Genomic DNA, 20674 nt, shown 5'->3' with positions numbered 1-20674 from the left:
GAAACACTTTTACCTCATATGTGATCATACAAACATTGCACAAAAATTTGCCATTTTTTTACTGAAAGTTGGGATACCACAGAAACAACTTAGAATGGCATGCAACTGACAATTTACCGGTAACTAGCATGCCTTCCCCAGTGAACTAAATTGCAGTTCTGTGAATATCCTGGGATATTTTTATTTTATATTTCTAGACCTTCATAAACTGGCAGTTCTCTGAGATTCTTAGTCAGGAGTCCTGACAGTTAAACTGATTTCAGCATGGTTTGCATTTTGTAATGTAGACTTCCTCTTATTCTACCTGCACCTGTACAGACTTTCTTATCAGTTAGCAGTTTACTGCTAAATTTGCAGATGGAGGCATGGCTTAGTGGCACAGCACATGTTATTTATGCCAGGGCCTCTGGGTTCCATCGTTGGTATGGCCAGTCAGGTTAAAAGCAAGGTACTTTAGCCTGCAGTCCTGGAGAGCCACCAACAAAAGCAGACAGCACTGAGCTACATGTAGAGATGTTGCCAGAATTTATATTTCCTGACTCAGAAACGGGAATCTCAGGAACCTGTTACACTCATCTCAAATACAAAGCTTGCATTATGACCCTGAATGCTTTTTCAGCTCAGAAACTCAGAGTGTGGCCTAGAATGCGGTGCAGAATCCTTTGCAACATAGATGGATCAATGTAGAAATACTTCCCTATGTAGAGAATGCTTGAACTCCACTAGCCTAGAATATTCCCATGTGTATCAGCCATGATGAAGATATTGAACTGAATTGGCACTGAAGTCTGTGGAACCGTGTGGGATCCTGGCAACATACACAGCCACTGAGCTTTAGAAATAGATATTGCTCCACTGGTGAAATTATTTCATGTTACATCTTTGGTTACAGGAGCTAATTTTAGGTTTTGATTTCCATTAACTGGCAGTCTTATACTTGCTACCAGAAAATTAGTGTTTATTTGCCAAAAAAAGAAGAGAACAACATTTTCAGTAGCCCTGAACCCATAATTCTTGTCAAGATGGCACAACGCTGCTTGCAAATTGTGCTCCTACACTCTTTTTAAAATGATATATTCAAAGTTCTTTTTTAAAAATGCTGCTTTGGAAAAAAATGGTTGGACAGAACTCTAAATTCAACATATAAGAGCAAAAGAATTCCATGCACAGCTTCTCCTCCCTTTTCGTTCTGGTGCTCTTTATGCTTCACCCTCCAATGTCCCCTCATCCTTCTGCTAGAGCTGCCCAATATTCTCCATTCCCTCTGCATGTGGCAGTTCTTAATTTCGTGCATAGCCCAGTTGCCTCAGTTACAAGAAGATAACTTCGACTATGTTACTTAGATTTTACCACTGGACTTTGTTGATTGTGTCTGGTCAATTCAGGGGCTCCTTGGTTGTGACTCTCCCATTCTTCCATGTGCAAGGGTATAACTAGGGGCAAAAGGGTGGACAGATTCACCAAGAAGCAGGTGTCACTGGCAGCCAGGGGACTTACTTTGTCTCCTCCCCCAGACTCAGAATCCCCATGGCTTGCCCCACGTTGGGTAAAAGATTCCTGCAGTGCAGGGCGTTGGACTAGATCAGTGCTATTTTTCTAGAAAAATAGGTGCTGGAACTCACCATGAACTCCCTTGTTCTCCTATAATGGCAATGGTGCCCACCTGAGAGGTGCTGGAACTGAGTTCTGGCTTTAAAAGAAGCCCTGGACTAGATGATCCTCAGGGTCCCTTCCAACTTTACAGTTCTATGATTCTATAATTCTAAGACCCGGATAAAAGGCAGGAGATTTCAGGAGATGTGGGGCCATGGGTGCCAGCTGAATGAACTCACAGGGAGGTCTTGGGCAAATACTTCTCTCTCTGTCTCCTTTCCCCATCTGTCAAAAGGCAATGATAGTAACCCATCTCTAGGAGATGACATAGTTAGCATAATGCCTGAAAATAACTGGTTGTATTTTTGCCTCAGCCCTGACTTGGGCTCAAGTGGCTTGGGGCAATTCCACCGTTAGAGCAATGCTAACCCCCTTGTGATATTGGGCTGCCTGTAATGGTCACGCAGGTCTGATTTACACATGCAGCATTAAAAACCCTTCCAACTGCAGATGAAGAAACACTTAACAATCCCTTGCATCATTTCTCAATTTCTTGTGTGCTAGCTTTCCCCATGCTCCCTCCACGCCCTGTGGGAGCATTTAAAAAACGTGATTCCCCCACCTGGTCGACCATCTTAGAACTCAGAGCACTACGTTCTGTTTCATGTGTAGACCATATATGAGAGACAATGCATGCCAAGTGGTTTGAGTGCTCTACAGAGCTGTATAAAGGCCAAGAGGCATTGCTGTTATTTTGTGTGGCTGAGTGCTCGTGAATCGCAGTATGGGATACATAAATTTCCTTCCAAATGGAATTGCCTCCATTTCTTTAATCCTGCCTGTTTGTTTTCCTGTTGGTATAATATCAGTGAAATGGAGGCAGACAGTGCTTTTTGCAGAACCTTAAAGAAGGTTAATATTTCCATCTACAAATTTCCCCAAGATGTTGCTAATATATTTATGTTCTATTTTCTTATTTATTTAATTTATCATCTGCCCTCTTTAAAATTAGAAGGTACAGAACACTCAATATGTTCTCCAGGGTTTGTGGAAATGATGGCAAGTAATTTGCATCTGGCTCTTGGAGGCTGAAGTTTCTGCAAGTGAGTAATATTGTGACCCGACCCCACCCCCCAACTATTCCAGTCCCTCCCTTTTGAAGCTAAAAATATATCTGGACAGCCATTAATTGTGAAACACACTGAAGAAAGCTGAGCTAATGGAGACAATTTGTTTTAGAAACAGTTCAGAGATTGCTAATTTCCAAATAATAAGGAATGGCTTGCCTGACAGGTTTTTGCTTTGGAGTATTTCTGCTGCATACCAAGTAGAAATGCACAATGAATGGATCGGAGCAAACAAAGCACAGTAAAAAGTTCAGAGATCTTGAAAAGCGACAGCATCCCCTGCTGTACAATGGCAGAAACAGGCTCCATTGACTTGCGAGCAAAATGCCCAGAATGACCGGGGGAGCTGGCTGTGGCAGAGAGGCGGCTTGCAGGGAGTCCTGAGGTTCTGACCTGCATTGAGAGACAAAAGGTTCCTCGATGCCTTCAGTGCAGCAGTATCCCAAACGCAATGTTTGCACTTCCCCCTGGATTTCAAGGCACTTGTTCATATATAGGGTGAAAGTCGTGAGACAAAGTCCCATCCAACTGGCTGTCCCCCTTCTGCAGTCTGAAGTGGTATAGTCCAAAACCAGTTTTTCTTACTTCGTGAACTTCCACCTGGCTAGGCCTTAGAACAGGTCTTAAGCATTACTCCTTTGCAGCAGCTGCTTAAACCTCAAGGTAAATAAGTGCAGAGTTTCTGGGAAAGGGAGTGATGGATTATTGGGGGAGGATGTTCAGCTGCTTTGTGATGACATCGGCAAGCACATGATGGCATCAGCTTGAGCAATGGTTGCTCAAGGCAAACAGAATGTTACAAAAGCTACTAGTGCTACTAATACCCCTTTGAAGTAATTTTAAGCCTCTTTCCCCCACTTCTATTAAACTCTGCAGCATCTTCCCAAGGGATGAAGGGGGAAATGGAAAAAGAAGACAGGCAGACAACACAGGCAATGCACTTAGATGGCAGCACAGATAAAAAGGAAGAACCCTTCTCCAGCAGAGAGAGGTAGAATGTGTTCAATTGACCCCAGGCTAAACTGCTATAAGAATTGTAGATTGTGATCATTTCTCTTTTATTGAAGGGGAACTGCAGGCATCTTCCAATGGCACATGAAGTGCTCACAAGAGGATGGGTGAGTGCCTGGGCAGCTTCTGCTATATGGAAATCCATTGTGATACCAGGAGAGGAACGGGTGCAAAGCAGGCTGGAAAACGTATGTGCCCACCCTTTGAAATGGCATTGGGGCAAGTGGGAATGCCTATGGATATTTAAGGATATTGTTGCTGGAATTCAACATTGGCATTTATCAGGTAGCCTGGCTCTACTCCAAAATTCTGCAAAAATGTGCCCATTGTTTCTGTCACATCTCTTCATTTGTCTCCTTTCTTACCATGAATCCAGCAGCTGAATGTGTTTTTGTGTGTTAGGCTATAGTAAGAATGACTCAGAAGGTACAATGCTGTCACTGCCTGGCCAGCTGCCCTCACTAAGACCCTGAGCAAGCTGGTATCTGGTGCTTAACCATCATATTAAAAACAGGCACTACAATGGCTACATGATTTAACAGTATATTGTTAAGTGTCAATATGTTCCACTTGGTGCTTCTTATATTGTCCAGGCCACATTGAAAAAGAAGAGAGAAAGTACTTCAAGATAGGGAAAGCCTGTAAGCACAGCAGTATTTTATTTTAGTAGAAGGTATGTGAGGGCTATCACTGAGGTAAGTAGAGCTGTATAAGCAGTGCTATTTTCCCAGAAAAAGAGGTGCCGGAACTGTCCATGAACACCTCCCTTGTTCTCTTATAATGGTATTGGCGACCATCTGAAAGGTGCAGGAACTAAGTTCCAGACAGGGCTTTTTTCAGCTGGAACTCAGTTCTGGTACCTCTCAGGTGGGCACCATTAGCATTATAAGAGAACAAGGGAGGTGTTTGTGGACAGTTCCAGCACCTCTTTTTCGGGGGGGGGGGGCAGAGAAAGACACCATGTATGCATCTCAAGCATAATCTCCACATTTTGGCACCAATGAATTGCTACAACACTGGAAATACAATTGTCTCAATAGTGGCAAACTAGGTTGCTATTCCTGATACATTTCCCTCTTTTAAAAGCAAATGCATATCCTCCCCATATAACAAAATTACCTCTGTGTGATAGAGCAGATTTAGCATTTGGATTAGTTGAGGAACATATCCCTCTCTTTCTTGGGCAGATAAAACAAAGTGATGACGACTGCACCAACCAGGCCTTCACAAATCGCCCTGTTTTCCTTCAGCTTCCTGAATCATATGCAAATATGCCCAACCTGATTGGGTGACTTTACTTTCAGGTCTGCATATGTTGTTCACTAGATGACAACATTCAAAATTGCCCAGTATTACCTCAAGACTTGAAAAGATGTGTTTCCTTGTAATTAACAGAAATGTCTATAACCTGCTTGTCCAGCTTGTGTGCCTGAGTGCTCTTCTTGCAATTTAGGGTATGATGCAGCCAAATTTAAGGAATTTTAATTTTATTTATTTTAATGACACGGAATAAAGGATGTGCTTGATTATCCATTAGAAGAAAGGGTGCTTAAAAGGTGCTTAATTTGGGCTGGATCAAGCCTTTAATTGAGTTAGCTCAAATGATTAAGTCTTTTCTTATTGGAAGTAGTAGTAGTAGTAGTAGTAGTAGTAGTAGTAATTTATTGATTATTTATACCCCACCCATCTGACTGGGTTTCCTCAGCCACTCTTGCAACTTGCAGGTCAAGTTACATATTTAAGTATGCAAGGGAAATTTGAATTCAGAATATAAAGACCTCTTTCTTTTCAAGCTTCTTGCTCACCAGCAAAATCACACGTTATTGTCATGAATTTTAATTTTGTTTTCAAATTGATGAAAAGGAAAGAATATAATAATAATAATTTATTATTTATACCCCGCCCATCTGGCTGGGCTTCCCCAGAAGAAGTAGAGATGAATATAAAACAATGATTTGAAACAGCCACTGTCTCTAATCTATAAATATGGAAACATTAAGGATTACATTTCTCTCTGATGTTAGATGACAGGCGAAACAATATGGAATTAATGGCATAATACAGCTGTGCTTTTCTACCACTGTTGTTTGTTTGTTGACATGAGAATGAGAATGAGAATGTAAACTGGTAAAAAAAATGGTTCCAAGCTTGCAAAACTGGATGTATTTGGGGTTGGGATGGACAGGAGGATCTGATTAACTCATGCGAAGGGGTAGATAGTCAAATAACTTAATTTGGGCTGGTATTGCAGCCCAAATTAGGTATTGCATTTAGTGCTTTTCTTTGACTTTAACTTAGGTATTGCAATTAGTGCTTTTCTTTGACTTTAAAAGCCACTTAGGCCACCCCCTTAACCCACATAAAACTTTCGGCATGTGTACCAAAACAATCACTTGTTGGTTTCAGCATGTTTTGAATTCTGCCCAAATTAACTGCAACTACACTCACAACAGCATATGCCAACTTCACCATGTGAACTCACTGCTTAACATGCATTGCTACTACACTTTATGGCCTGGATACTTTTAAGGCTGTGCACATCCTATGAGATCAGTGGAGAAAGACCTTGTGCCTATCCCACCAATATCAGAGGACCTTATGGCAGGAACATGAGAGAGAGCCTTCTCAGTGGTGGCAGTTATATTGAATGTATTTTTAATCTTTGTTGGAAGCCACCCAGAGTGGCTGGGGAAACCCAGCCAGATGGGCGGGGTACAAATAATAAATTACTATTACTATTACTAATTATATGGAATGCCATTCCTTGGGTATATCTGTTTGACACTCTCTCTAATTACTTTTATTTGGGTTTTTAAAGACACATCTATTGTGTGTGTGTGTGTGTGTACATAGATGATTAGATAGATGATAGATAGGTAGATGATGATGATGATAGATAGATAGATAGATAGATATAGATAGATAGATATAGATATAGATAGATAGATCATAGATGATGATAGATAGATGATGATGATGATGATAGATAGATAGATAGATAGATAGATGATAGATAGATATAGATAGATGATAGATGATAGATATAGATAGATAGATAGATAGATAGATAGATGATAGATAGATAGATAGATAGATAGATAGATATTGTTGTTTATTATTTATTGTTAGAAATTTGTTGTCTCTGACACTTTTGCATAGAAAGGTGGGTATAAATCTGCTAAAATAAGAAAATAATGTATGAAAGCATTCCATATGTTCAATTGACTTACTGATTGAAAAGAAACCAAGCTTTATTCCATTTCCTATGAACAGTTAATTATTTTATTAGAGACTTTGATCACTCATTGAAGTCCCAGTAAAACCTAACATCCAGCGAAAGAAAATTATTCTTATCTGGAGAACTGGGCTGCCAAGTAAATGCTTTCCTTGAACTCTTTCTTTAAGGATTGCCCATGACACTATCTAGCTTCCCACATGGCAAGTGTGGGTCAATAATAAGTAGCAGCCTGGGGTGTCACAGCAAAGATTGAGGCCAAGGGGAATTTTAGCCACTTAAGAACTTTGCACAAAACCAAACCAAACCAAACCAAACCAAACCAAACCAAACCAAACAAAAACCCTCTTTATTTTTTCCATCAGTCAGTTTTTGAATTAAAAAACTGTGTGCAGTGTGCAGTTTTTGTCTACTTTCTAATTGGTGGTGGCAGAGAGAAACAGAGGCTGAGCTTTCTTTCTGGATGGTAGGACCCTAGCCATCTCCCCCAAGGGCAGGCCCATGCAGAACTTGTCTGAGGCCCAGGACAGGAGTCTTGTTAAAATAAAGTTATAAACTCAAACACAAAAGCAGCTGGTCCCTGGGTGAGCCCCATGGCCAGCTTAGTCCTCCAGGGTCTGGGGCAAGTGTACCCAGCTCCCTATCCTTTGCATGGGCCTGCCCGAGGGTCCTGGGTCCTTGACCATTGTTTTGGGTTGTTCCCAGGGCCTTGCAGAGCCAGGCAGAGGCCCGGGCCAGGTAGATAATGTGCATTATTGCTGTCTAGAGAGGCCACAGCACAATGAAAGTGGGTTAAAAATAAATCAGAACATTTGGGTCCCTCCAAACATCCTTTTTATTCAACATCCACAATGATTTGTACTCATGATACTGTTGTGGCAGTCCTATGTGATTCCACTTTCAATACTGTTTGCACCTGTAAAGGTTTGGGTTGGTTACATGGCATCATTTCCAGTCAGTGAATATTCTGTAACTTCCTGCTGATCTCCCACCAGATGTCTTAGTGAATGGCACCATAGCACATATTTCAAAATATGTCAGTTCATTGCGTACATACTGAAGTACAAAGGAAGAAAGTAAACAGCCTGTATAAAGTAAAGAACAATCATGCAAGCTATGTGACATGTTGGGAAATAGTAAGTTCTGTAACTGTGGGAACTGTTTGAATCTCTCTTCTCAGAGAAATGTACCTGTTGGAGTTTATGTGTTATAGTCTGCCTTAAGATTCACCTTTGCTGAATACCATTTTTATATTGCTCATTTAAGAGAAACCAAATAAAACTCTCAGAAAGAGTGCAGAAATGGACTTCAGGATTGTTGTTGTTTAGTCGTTTAGTCGTGTCTGACTCTTCATGACCCTATGGACCAGAGCACGCCAGGCACTCCTGTCTTCCACTGCCTCCCGCAGTTTGGTCAAACTCATGCTGGTAGCTTCAAGAACACTGTCCAACCATCTCGTCCTCTTTCGTCCCCTTCTCCTTGTGCCCTCCATCTTTCCCAACATCAGGGTCTTTTCCAGGGAGTCTTCTCTTCTCATGAGGTGGCCAAAGTATTGGAATCTCAGCTTCACGATCTGTCCTTCCAGTGAGCACTCAGAGCTGATTTCCTTAAGAATGGAGAGGTTTGATCTTCTTGCAGTCCATGGGACTCTCAAGAGTCTCCTCCAACACCATAATTCAAAAGCATCAATTCTTCGGCGATCAGCCTTCTTTATGGTCCAGCTCTCACTTCCATACATCACTACTGGGAAAACCATAGCTTTAACTATACGGACCTTTGTTGGCAAGGTGATGTCTCTGCTTTTTAAGATGCTGTCTAGGTTTGTCATTGCTTTTCTCCCAAGAAGCAGGCGTCTTTTAATTTCGTGACTGCTGTCACCATCTGCAGTGATCATGGGACCCAAGAAAGTAAAATCTCTCACTGCCTCCTTTTCTTCCCCTTCTATTTGCCAGGAGGTGATGGGCCCAGTGGCTAGGATCTTTGTTTTTTTGATGTTGAGCTTCAGATCATATTTTGCGCTCTCCTCTTTCACCCTCATTAAGAGGTTCTTTAACTCCTCCTCACTTTATGCCATCAAAGTTGTGTCATCTGCATATCTGAGGTTGTTGGGATTCATCCAGTCCAGCCTTTTGCATGATGAATTCTGCATATAAGTTAAATAAGTAGGACTTCCTGGAGGCGGCACCTCCGACAATGGCGGATTCCCTCTAACTCAGAGGGAGACAGCTCCGCGGAAATCGGGTCCTACCGCTGCAGCGAAGCGGGGACCCTTTAAAAACCGTAGGCGGAAGAAGCCTGCGGACCTGGGACTCGGCGGGCACCGTTTGCGCCCCCCCGTTTGGCAAAGGAACCCTATAAAGGGCTCCGGAGGGAGACGGGGGTTGGTGTGGTGCTGAGAGTCAATCGCTATCTCTGCGGAGCGAAGCTGCACAGCTGTTGTCGGAGAGCGCTGTCCTTCTTCCTATGACAATTCGGATTCTAAACAACAACCCGTGAGTAGGACAATTGAAAATTTTGCATTAAAATACAGCCTGGAATTTGACCTGAAACGGGAAGGTGTAAAAAGGAAGTCCACCTCCCGTCCTTTGTATAAAGATCAAAGCAAAGATTTTACAAGCTAAAAGCCGGGAAAACAGATAGCCTGAAGGTTCCTGCACTTTTAACCATCAAAACCCCCCTTGACAGCAGGAGGAAAGGGGGGAAAATTTGACTTTTAAGCCTGCAGAGAGAAAGTTAAGAAAATAAGTTTCCACTGTCCCTAACCTGGGGACGGAATGACAGGAAAGAAACGGTCGGTGATATTTACAATTTGAAAATAGAAAAATTGATATTTAGAACTGGAAAAGGGAAAAATAATTCCAAAGCCGCTTTCTGCCTGTTTGTTTTATATTGAAAGGAAATAAAGTATCTGGAAATCGAAAGGAATTTTTCCTTGTTGGATACAATTTAAGATGGATGCCAAAAAGTAACTACACCCCCTAGAGGAAACCAGCCAGTGTGTCTGTTTTTCAGTTATAAAGAGAACATTGTATCAGGGAAAACTAGACCGTGGGACCAGCTCCCTGACCTTGACAGAAATGAATAGAGAGGAAGTCTTATCTGCTCTGAACAAAATATATGATGGGCTGCGACAGCTGGAGGAGAAAATGATTTTGATGAATCAAAAGAGGGACAATACAGCAACTAAAGTTAGTGAAGAGGCGCCAATGGAAAATGCAGCTACAGAAACTGTACAACAGTCTTTGCAGGAGACAGATTCAATAGGGCAACTGCAAGGTCAGAGAAAGATGGATGGGATTGTGAATGTATTTCAAAAGACACAGAGGATGGAATTTGGAGGACACTGGCCAAACTTTGGAGTTAAGAAAATTTTTATCTTTGGTGGGACTGTGAAACGAGTGGAAGAATTTTTTCGGAACAATTACTTTTTGGATTACAAACTAAACACTGGGGAGTGCAACACCGGGGAATTGGACAATTGGAGAAAAGGAAAGGAAGAATGTTACGGTACAGAATCACCCGGTGATTGGACCCCCAAGGAGAAAGAGAAGGAAAGGTGAAAGAACTCAACAGGGACCAAGGATGTATGTAACTACAAACAGGAACAAGAAAACTCGCAGAAGGGGCTTGGAAATGATTTGAGAGCCTCGGACATTAGGACACCTGACTGATATGGATATAATGATATATGGACTGACATTGCTGTGAACCAGGAAAAGGGGCACTGGACTAACCTAGAATGAGAAATGTCTTGTGTAATTAACCTATATTTATGGAATTAGTTCAATACTAATGAAATATTAAAAGATGTTGGAAAGGATGTAATTGGCTTTAGCAAAATTTAGTCTAAATTTTGAAAGTTTAATGATTTGAGGACAAGATAAAATTAATGAAATTAATGAAATTATTGTAAAAAAAGAAGTGGTTTGAGTAATAAGGTGAAATAAGAATTGGTAAGAACGGTTTGATTATAAATGAAAATATGAGGATATTATATGGGGATATATAATCAAGGGTAAGATAAGAGGTATGAATTTGCTGAACATATCGTTAATTGGAATACAAAGAGGGAGGTGGGAGGGAGTCAGGAAAATAAGTTAAAAAGGGAAAAATGGTGAGAAATTGAAAAGAGAGATTTTTGATTTTCTTGTTTTTTCTTCTTTTTGTGTTTTTTTCTCTATGTTTTTTCTATGTTTTTTGGGTTGAATTTATTGTTTAAGATTTTGTAAACTTTTTTTTCTGTTTTGTTAAAATCCAATAAAATATCATTTTATAAGTTAAATAAGTAGGGAGACAATATACCGTCTTGTCATAATCCTTTCCCAATTTTGAACCAATCAGTTGTTCCATATCCAGTTCTAACTGTAACTGTTCTCAGGAGACAGATGAGGTAATCAGGCACTCCCATTTATTTAAGAACTTGCCTCTCATTTTTTTTGCCCAAGTGCAATACTTTACATTTCTCCCTGTTAAAATTCATCTTGTTTGTTTTGGCCCAGTTCTCTAATCTGTCAAGGACGTTTTGAAGTGTGATCCTGTCCTCTGGGGTGTTAGCCACCCCTCCCAGTTTGGTGTCATCTGCAAATTTGATCAGGATGCCCTTGAGTCCATCATCCAAGTCGTTGATAAAGATGTTGAATAAGACAAAACCCTGTGGCACCCCACTAGTCACTCTTCTCCAGGATGAAGAGGAACCATTGATGAGCACCCTTTGGGTTCGGTCAGTCAGCCAGTTACAAATCCACTGAGTGGTAGCATAGTCAAGACCACATTTTACCAGCTTCTTTACAAGAATATCATGGGGCACCTTGTCAAATGCCTTGCTGAAATCAAGGTAGGCTACATCCACTGCGTTCCCTTCATCTACCAGGCTTGTAATTCTGTCAAAAAAAACGAGATCAGGTTAGTCTGACATGACTTATTTTTCAGAAATCCATGCTGACTATTGGTGATCACAGCATGTCTGGCTCAAGGTCAGCAACCACACTACCTGGGGTGTACGAGACATCCATATCTTTCTGGTATAATTCCTCTGTGTATTCTTGCCACCTCTTCTTGATGTCTTCTGCTTCTGTTAGGTCCTTACCACTTTTGTCCTTTATTATGGTAATCTTTGTATGAAATGTTCCTTTCATATCTCCAATTTCCTTGAACAGATCTCTGGTTTTTACCATTCTATTGTTTTCCTCTATTTCTTTGCATTACTCGTTTAAGAAGGCCTTCTTGTCTCTTCTTGCTATTTTTTGGAAATCTGCATTCAATTTCCTGTATCTTTCACTATCTCCCTCACATTTTGCTTGCCTTCTCTCCCCCACTATTTGTAAGGCCTCGTTGGACAGCCACTTTGCTTTCTTGCATTTCCTTTTCATTGGGATGGTTTTCGTTGCTGCCTCCTGTATAATGTTGTGAGCCTCCATCCATAGTTCTTCAGGCACTCTGTCCACCAAACCTAAATCCTTAAACCTGTTCCTCACTTCCACTGTTTATTCATAAGGGATTTGATTTAGATTGTATCTTACTGTCCCAGTGGTTTTTCCTACTTTCTTCAGTTTAAGGTTGAATTTTGCTATAAGATGATCTTAGCCACAGTCAGGTCCAGGTCTTGTTTTTGCTGACTGGATAGAGCTTCTCCATCTTTGGCTGCAGAGAATATAATCAATCTGATTTCGATACTGCCCATCTGGTGATGTCCATGTGTAGAGTCATCTCTTGTGTTGTTGGAAAAGAGTGTTTGTGATGACTAGCTTGTTCTCTTGGCAGAACTCTATTAGCCTTTGCCCTGCTTCATTTTGAACTCCAAGGCCAAACTTGCCAGTTGTTCCTTTTATCTCTTTATTCCCTACTTTAGCATTCCAACCCCCTATAATGAGAGGAACATCCTTCTTTGGTGTCATTTCTAGAATTGGTCAATTTCAGTTTCTTCAGCACCAGTGGTTGGTGCATAAACTTGGATTACTGTGATGTTAAAAGGTCTGCCTTGGATTCGTATTGAGATCATTCTGTCATTTTTGAGATTGTATCCCAGTACAGCTTTCACCATTCTTTTGTTGACTATGAAGGCCACTCCATTTCTTTTACGGGATTCTTGCCCACAGTAGTAGATATGATGGTCATCCAAACTGAATTCGCCCGTTCCCGTCCATTTTAGTTCACTGATGCCCAGGATGTCAATATTTATTCTTGCCATCTCATCTTTGACCACATCCAACTTAACAAGGTTCATGGTTCTTACATTCCAGGTTCCTATGCAATATTTTTCTTTACAGCATTGGACTTTCCTTTTGCTTCCAGGCATATCCGCAACTTACCAGCCTTTCGGCTTTGGCCCAGCCGCTTCATCAGCTCTGAATCTACTTGTACTTGTCCTCCGCTCTTCCTCAGTACCATGTTGGACGCCTTCCAACCTGGGGGGCTCCTCTTCCAGCGTCATAACTTTTATATGCCTGTTGTCTTTGTCCATGGAGTTTTCTTGGCAGGGATACTGGAGTGGCTTGCCGGTTCCTGCTGCAGATGGAGCTTCAGGATACTTATGTTAGAAACATGAATGATTGTGGCAGTCTCTGTAGGTTTGAGTTAGAGCATGTTTCCAACAATAAAATGTTAATTTTATACATTTTTCTGGTGTAGAGAGCAGCATTTGGCAAGTCAGGTAGGAGGGTTTGAAATGGAAGGATCTTGCTGTCTAAGATATGAACTCCAAAGCAGTGCTGCTCCCCAAAAAACTCTCTGAATGTGAGGACATGACAAAAATGCTTTTCCAAGGACTCAGGTGGTCAGAGGCATTATGGACAGGGCCAACCCCAGGTGGACATTGGGCACAGGGCATCAGGGGACCCTTGTATTCCCCCTTTCCTCCAATTACACTCCTCCACCCTCTTTCCCCCACCTCTTTAAAGTGAGACGAATCTTGACCAATATGGCAAACCTGCATTGTCAAAGAAAAAAAATATTTTTTTGAATTTCCCAGGAAAAGATTTGCCTACTTTGTATCTCTCAACTCCAAAGGATTCATTAGCCATGCTAATGATGAATAGGGACGCGGGTGGCACTGTGGTCTGAACCACTGAACCTTGGGCTTGCTGATCGAAAAGTCCTTGGTTCGAATCCCCGTGACGGAGCAAGCTCCCATTGTTCGGTCCCAGCTGCTGCCAACCTAGCAGTTCAAAAGCATGTCAGAGTGCAAGTAGATAAATAGGTGGCGGGAAGGTAAACGGCGTTTCCGTGCACTGCTCTGGTTTCGCAAGATGCAGCTTAGTCATGCTGGCCACATGACCCGGAAAAACTGTTTGCGGACAAACACCTGCTCCCTTGGCCTGTAAAGTGAGATGAGCGCCGCGACTGGACTTAACTGTAAGGGGTCCTTTACCTTTACCTTTACCTTTACCTTTAATGATGAATAAACTAAGATCCCACATCTTCCACACAGTATAAAGGTAAAGGGACCCCTGACCATTAAGTCCAGTCACGGGCAACTCTGAGTTGCAGCGCTCATCTCACTTTACTGGCCAAGGGAGCCAGCATTTGTCTGCAGACAGCTTCTGGGTCATGTGGCCTGCATGACTAAGCCGCTTCTGGCGAACCAGAGCAGCACACGGAAACACTGTTTACCTTCTTGCTGGAGTGGTAACTACTTATCTACTTGCACTTTTGGCGTGCTTTCAAACTGCTAGGTTGGCAGGAGCTGGGACCAAGCAATAGAAGCCCACCCCATTGCGGGGATTTGAACCGCCAACCTACCTTCTGATCAGCAAGCCCTAGGCTCTGTTTTTTAGACCACAGCGCGATAATTCTCAATCTAGGCTGTTTTGTTCACTTCTCCTCTTTAATGTTTCACACAAAAAAAACTGTGTGTAGGATGTATAATTCATTTGCAAAGATCGGGGGGGGGGGGAGGGAAAGTACTTCAAATAAATTTAACGGATTATGGTTCTCCACCAAGATTTTCTACTACCCAACTGTGCTGAGATATTGCAAGGCACACTATGTATGATCTTACAATAGCATAATACCATGTAGCACTGTGATATCAAAGCACCAGAGTAAGCCAAGAACAGAACAGTAGATTAAGCAGTATTTTTTTAAAGTGTGAAATTGAATTCTTAAAAAAGAAAAAAAATCACAATAATTCAGCTGCAACTCACCTAGATGTTAAACAGCGGTTGTCAGGGAATTGGAAACGGCCAAAGAGCCGGGGGGGGGGGGGCAATTACAGAGAGCCTAAATCGCTCATCAGCAGTTTCTCATCCAACTCAGAGGAGGAAATAGGGAGGGGGGAACCAGTGCCAGGAACTAGCCACTCACAGAACAGAGGAAGTAGGAGGCGTGCACTGAGGAAATGGTCCTGCTGGGGGAGGAGTAAAAAAAGATCACCAGTAGATTCATCTGACTGAGCAAGAGATGGATGTGCTTTTTGAACTCTTGTAACTGCTTTGAACTTTTGGCAATAAATCTTCAGTACAGAAATGGCTGTGTGCCTGGAGCGTATCTCAGCTAGCTTTGGCAGCACAAAATCCTCACAGCGGTGCATGGGCATAGTCAGGGGGTCAAGTAAGTAAAAGAAATAAGTAAATAAAAATAGCTAACTGATGAATTGTGTCACAGATAACTCGGTTCTGCCCCCCCCCCCATAAAGCCAGCCTGCCTAAAATAAATCCTGGCTATGCCCATGCGAACATTATATATAATATTAGAAAATAACGGAGAGGACCCTTCCACATCATAGGGCTCATATTCAGATGTAACATAACTTTGACATATTGTTACCACAACCAAGTCCAAATGCTCCCAGAGCCAATAAAGAGACAGTGGACGGAAAAATAAAAAGAGTTTATTCATAGCCGCAGCAATAAGTCTTGGTAGGATACAGTATTTCCCAAAAGACCAAGTGTAAAGCAAAGGATGCACAGAGCATCTATACAATTGTAGAAAAGACATGATTTCCTGCATCACCATTGGCAAGGAGCACACATGCACAAAGCATGCCTAAGTAAGGTATTCTTCTACTTGGCTGCAGAACAGTTGCTTCCTGTATCTGGAGCTCAGGCCAGGCCAGGCGTAACTGGTCTTGTAGTTGCAACTGTGGAAATGTCTTGTGGTTGTGATTTTGGGAATGAGTTTATGCAAACTCAGCACTCAGCAGGCTGAGGTCAGCTGTGTACATGACGTGCAAACCTCAGAGTTATGGCACCTCTGAGTTATGGCTCTGAGGCTGGATCTATACAGATAAAAATACAGTAATTGATGAGTGTATCTGAGTCCTGAGTTCTGGCCCCTCGGAGTTATGGCACTCAGGTATCAGAAATAGATGCTGTGGAAGCAGAATGTGACAGAGAACATGAGCATGGATGTGCATGCTGTTTTGACCCTGTGGGATTTAGGTTTGATGAAGGCCTAAGCTACTGAAGGTAATGGGAATGGGGCCCTTTATATGTCCAGCTGTCCTTTGTCAACAACAAATTGTCGCTGTTTTTTGTGTTGAATATACAGTGGAACCTTCCTTTAATTTTTTTTTTTAGGGGGCGGCCCAAGAGAGTGGGGCCCTAAGCTACAGCTTGTTTAGCTTATACATAAATCCGGCCCGGCTCATGGGTCCTGACATCTGTCCCTAGGTCATGGCATCCAGCTGGGTCCCAAATCATGGCATCTAGCTATTAGTATGATGTGATCCATAAAACACAGACATAGCATGATAATCCAGCCTGCCTTAGTCCATCAGAAACTCTCATAAAAGTTAGGAAAAGGAGGAGCTACTTTTGATGTGTACTGAAAAGGATTTAATGTTGTGGTTTCCTCTGTGGTTTGAGGGGTAGACTGGGCAGGGTGGGCCTTCAGCATCCAAAGAGTGTTCTCACAGTAAATGTTAAACTCCACTGGGATTTTGAGGAATGATCAAAGTTTTCAGCTGCTAACATTGGGCAGTTCAGGACACCTGTCTGTAACTTCCTTCCTTCAACATTGGCACTCATTATTATACCTGGATGTCATCCACAGAGTTGTTTGCCACACTGCTTTCCAATTCCAGTATTTTATCCCACACAACCAGTGCTATTTTTCAGGAAAAAGAGGTGCCAGAACTCAACACCTCCCTTGTTCTCTTATAATGGCAATGGTGCTCAGCTGAGAGGGGCCAGAACTGAGTTCCAGTGAGTTCTAGCTGGATAAAAGCCCTGTGCACGACATGCATTGATAGATAGATGATATAGATAGATAGATAGATATAGATAGATAGATTAGATAGATAGATAGATAGGTAGAAGTAATTAGAGCCTGCCATAAGCGTTGCCTATATTGATTGATAATTCCTTGTTCTACTGATCTTAGCAAAAGGGTGAAGCTGATTTGCTTGAGAAAAGAAACATTTTGCAACAGATTGGGCAAGGAGGTACCCTGTCAAATTCCTCACATCATGTTCTTTTGCTTCTATGAGAGAGAAGTTAATGTGTCCTCTGTCTTTTGGCCTTATTTCAAAATATTTTAGGGCTGGGTGAGGAGAACTTGCATAATTTTCCAGTAAGCATTTTTCAGTCCTCAGTGTTGAATAAAAGAGAACATTGCAATGAAATGCAAATATTGACTTAATATATTGACTTATGTTCCTGTTCACCGTGCTATGCCGGAAAAAAAGATGTTGCTCACCATTCCAATTTCTGAGTGGTGTGAGAATCCAGGGGCTCCATGTCTTACACAGGGTTCAGTGTCCTTGCAGTGAGGGACAGTGGAGACTGTGGTGGGGGCTCACAGCATTAACTCCCCAAAAGGTCTCGCTTCTGCCATGGTCACAGACTTGGATTCCAGCAGAAATCGAGTGTGGCTCCCCATCTCTGGCTTCTATCTTCAGCCTGCTTCCAACTCTCACATACAACTTAGACGGCTCACTGGGTGACCTTGAGCCAGTCATCATCTCTTAGCCTAATTTACAGTACAGGGTTCCAGTGAGGATGAATTGGGGGGGGGAGGAGAACCATGGACACCAACCTTGAGATCCTTGGAAGATAAAGGTGGTATATAAATGTAATAAATAAAATAAAAATGAATTAAAGTAATGACTTGAGGATGCTCCCCATGAATAAAAATCTTGAAGGATCTATTTTGCAATCATGGACAATCAAAGTTTTCTTCCTTGTTAAAAAGCATTCTTACCGTACTTTTCTGTGTATAAGACTAGGGTTTTTTTTACTAAAAAATAATGTAAAAAGGCGGGTAGTCTTATACACAGGGGCACACATGTTTTCTGGTACTCCGGAGGGCAGGACCCAAACCAGTGGATTCAAATTACATGAAAATAAATTCTTATAAGCATCAGGAAGTATTTTCTGATGGTGAGAGCTGTTTGACGGTGGGACAGACTCCCTTGGGAGGTTGTACATAACCTTGGAGGTTTTTAAGCAGAGGTTGGTCTGTCAGGGATGCTTTAGCTGTGATTCCTGCACTGCAGGGGGTTGGGCTAGAGGACCCTTGGAATCATTTCCAACTCTAGTAGTCTATGAATCGTAACAAATGAAATAGGCTGATTTTGTGGGGGAGTTTTTATTAAACAATATAATTTTTTTATATTTTCTTTTTTTTTAGAAGTAGTATTTAACTGATTGGGAGTGCAACATCTGCACAGGTTGAAGGAGGACATATAGACACTGTGATCTGTTTGGGGGCTCTTTGTGTATGAATCTACAATTCATCAAACAAAGGTAGAGGCAGAAGGGAAATCTCTAAGCTGGGGCGAGAGGAATGTAGGGGAAATCCCCCAGGCATGCAAAATAGGTATTGCTAGTTGTGATGTATTTCTCTTTCAAAGAATGCCTTTACCTTGTAAGACATTCAAGGTGAGCATAATTGTTTGCAGTTGCATAATCTGCCTTCCTGGGTGTGCTTTGTTGATTGCTGCTCTTGGTTCATCACATTTTCTCCAGAAATAGGGGTGGATGTTGTGATATATGAAATTATTTGTTTGACAGAGTTTGCATTTCCACAGTGGAGCAGGCGATTGATCCATATTGCCTATTTAGGGTTTAATTAGGGTTCAATGTGCTTGAAGAGGATACATGGTTGATAAATGGCACAGGCCTGTAGATCAACCCTGCCTGTCCACTGTATGTCCACCAAAATCTCCTGTTTGCTAGTAAAACTGAATTACTGTGTAGCGAAATGATTCATGTCTAAAATGTGTGCCACCAACGTGAAAAGTTTGGAAAGCTCTTGATTAAGCCACAGGCATAGAGAAAACTGCCCAGCTCAGCTTAGCCCAAGTCATCACTTCCCACCTTAGGAGGAAATGGTAAATGGTATTTCTGTCTTCTGTAATCACTCTGATAAGATGTTGGCCATAACAAAGGGGTTTTTACAAGAACTATTGCGGACAAACAATGAAATAAATGTTCTTGTTCAGTTGCTGGTGGTATTGTGACTCACTCTTCTGATTTTGTCATCCAACCAGTTGCACAAATTCCTTCTAAGCGCAATCCCCCTGAAGGGAAATCCCCAGACCACACTATAAAGAGACTTCCCTCTCCATGCTTCATCAGATGTGCCCAAGCTGGGGAGATGAAGTCCATCAGTGCAGCTGGGCTGCTGTTTCTTCTGCAAAGTGCAGTTGCAGCAAATGTCACTGCAGCAAGGCCAACAACTGGGGTAAGAGATGTCTCTTGATTATTTATCATTAACTCCATATATTGTAGTTCTTTTCCTTCTGGCATAATCATCACAATATTATTCAGGTTAAATTGGGTGAGAGTGTTCAAAAGCAGCTGATTCCCAACTAAGTGCTGTGGTAGGTTTTCCAAAAAGCATCCCCCAAAAGATAGGGGAGGTCAGGAGGGAAGCAAAGGGTGGGGGGTTATTTTATATTTGTGTTGCTGTTGGTGTTTATATTATACCATCACAGTATACAGGAGGACAGGACCCTGTCCCAAAGGCCTTACAATTTAGAACTCACCACAGAGCAGACAACACAGTAAGAAGAGGGGAAAGGGAGGCAGGGATGAATTAGGCTTTATTTCAGTGACACCAAATTTATAGCCAGTAGAACAGCATGTCCTTCAACATTTCCCTGATGAAAATAGGGATGTCCCATTCCATAATGATCATTTTCCTATTTATTTACACATCTTACTGGGTTGCCCCAGCTACTCTGGGCAGCTTCCAACTTATATAAAAACAAAAAAAGATTAAACATTAAAGGATTGCCTTCAGGTGGCTCAGGGGTCAGATAACTCCATACCCTCCAACATTTCTCCAGTGAAAATAGGGACATCCTAAGGAAATGGAGGACATTCCAGGATCAAATCAGAAATGGGAATGGCTCCTCTAAATCAAGGATGTCCCTGGAAAATAGAGACACTTGGAGTGTCTGGAACAGGTTTTATGAATCACCTTACTAAAATTATTATTATTATTATTATTAAATATACTAAATATAAATTATGTAAGAACTATCTACTGGGTCACAAAAAATAGCAAGCAAGACGATAAAATTTGAATTGGTTGGAAATAAATCTGTTGCAAACCCTTACAGGAAGGCGGGGTGGATGGGAGAGAAATCCTAGGTTCTTTCATGCTATCTAATCTCATCCAGGGAAGGTTCCCAGCATTCCAAACAACTGTGACCAAGAAACAGAACGCAGGGTGAGCAATTTAGAAACATAAGAGTTGCACCTGCAATTTTGGACAAGGTTGCAGAGGCACCTGGTCCACCCCTGACCCTTGATGACCCTTC

General features: G+C 41.9%; 2 protein-coding genes across 3 annotated transcripts in view; both read left to right on the top strand.

Moving 5' to 3' along the window:
- LOC310767424 (uncharacterized protein) overlaps window positions 1–20674 on the top strand; it is a 270699-nt gene that overhangs the window by 195298 nt on the left and 54727 nt on the right. The window lies entirely within an intron of this gene.
- OLFM4 (olfactomedin 4) overlaps window positions 3597–20674 on the top strand; it is a 37371-nt gene continuing 20293 nt past the window's right edge. Inside the window, exons 1-2 of one of the 2 annotated variants that reach the window (XM_083624331.1) lie at window positions 3597–3838; window positions 19397–19590. In XM_083624331.1, coding sequence (XP_083480457.1) covers window positions 3835–3838; window positions 19397–19590 — 198 coding nt within the window. In that variant the 5' untranslated portion in view covers window positions 3597–3834. The other variant, XM_083624332.1, reaches the window with a different exon arrangement.

Source organism: Podarcis filfolensis (genome assembly GCF_964270895.1).
Source record: "Podarcis filfolensis genome assembly, chromosome: 7".
Classification (NCBI taxonomy): Eukaryota; Metazoa; Chordata; class Lepidosauria; order Squamata; family Lacertidae; genus Podarcis; species Podarcis filfolensis.
This window is presented reverse-complemented; position numbering and strand designations above follow the sequence as displayed.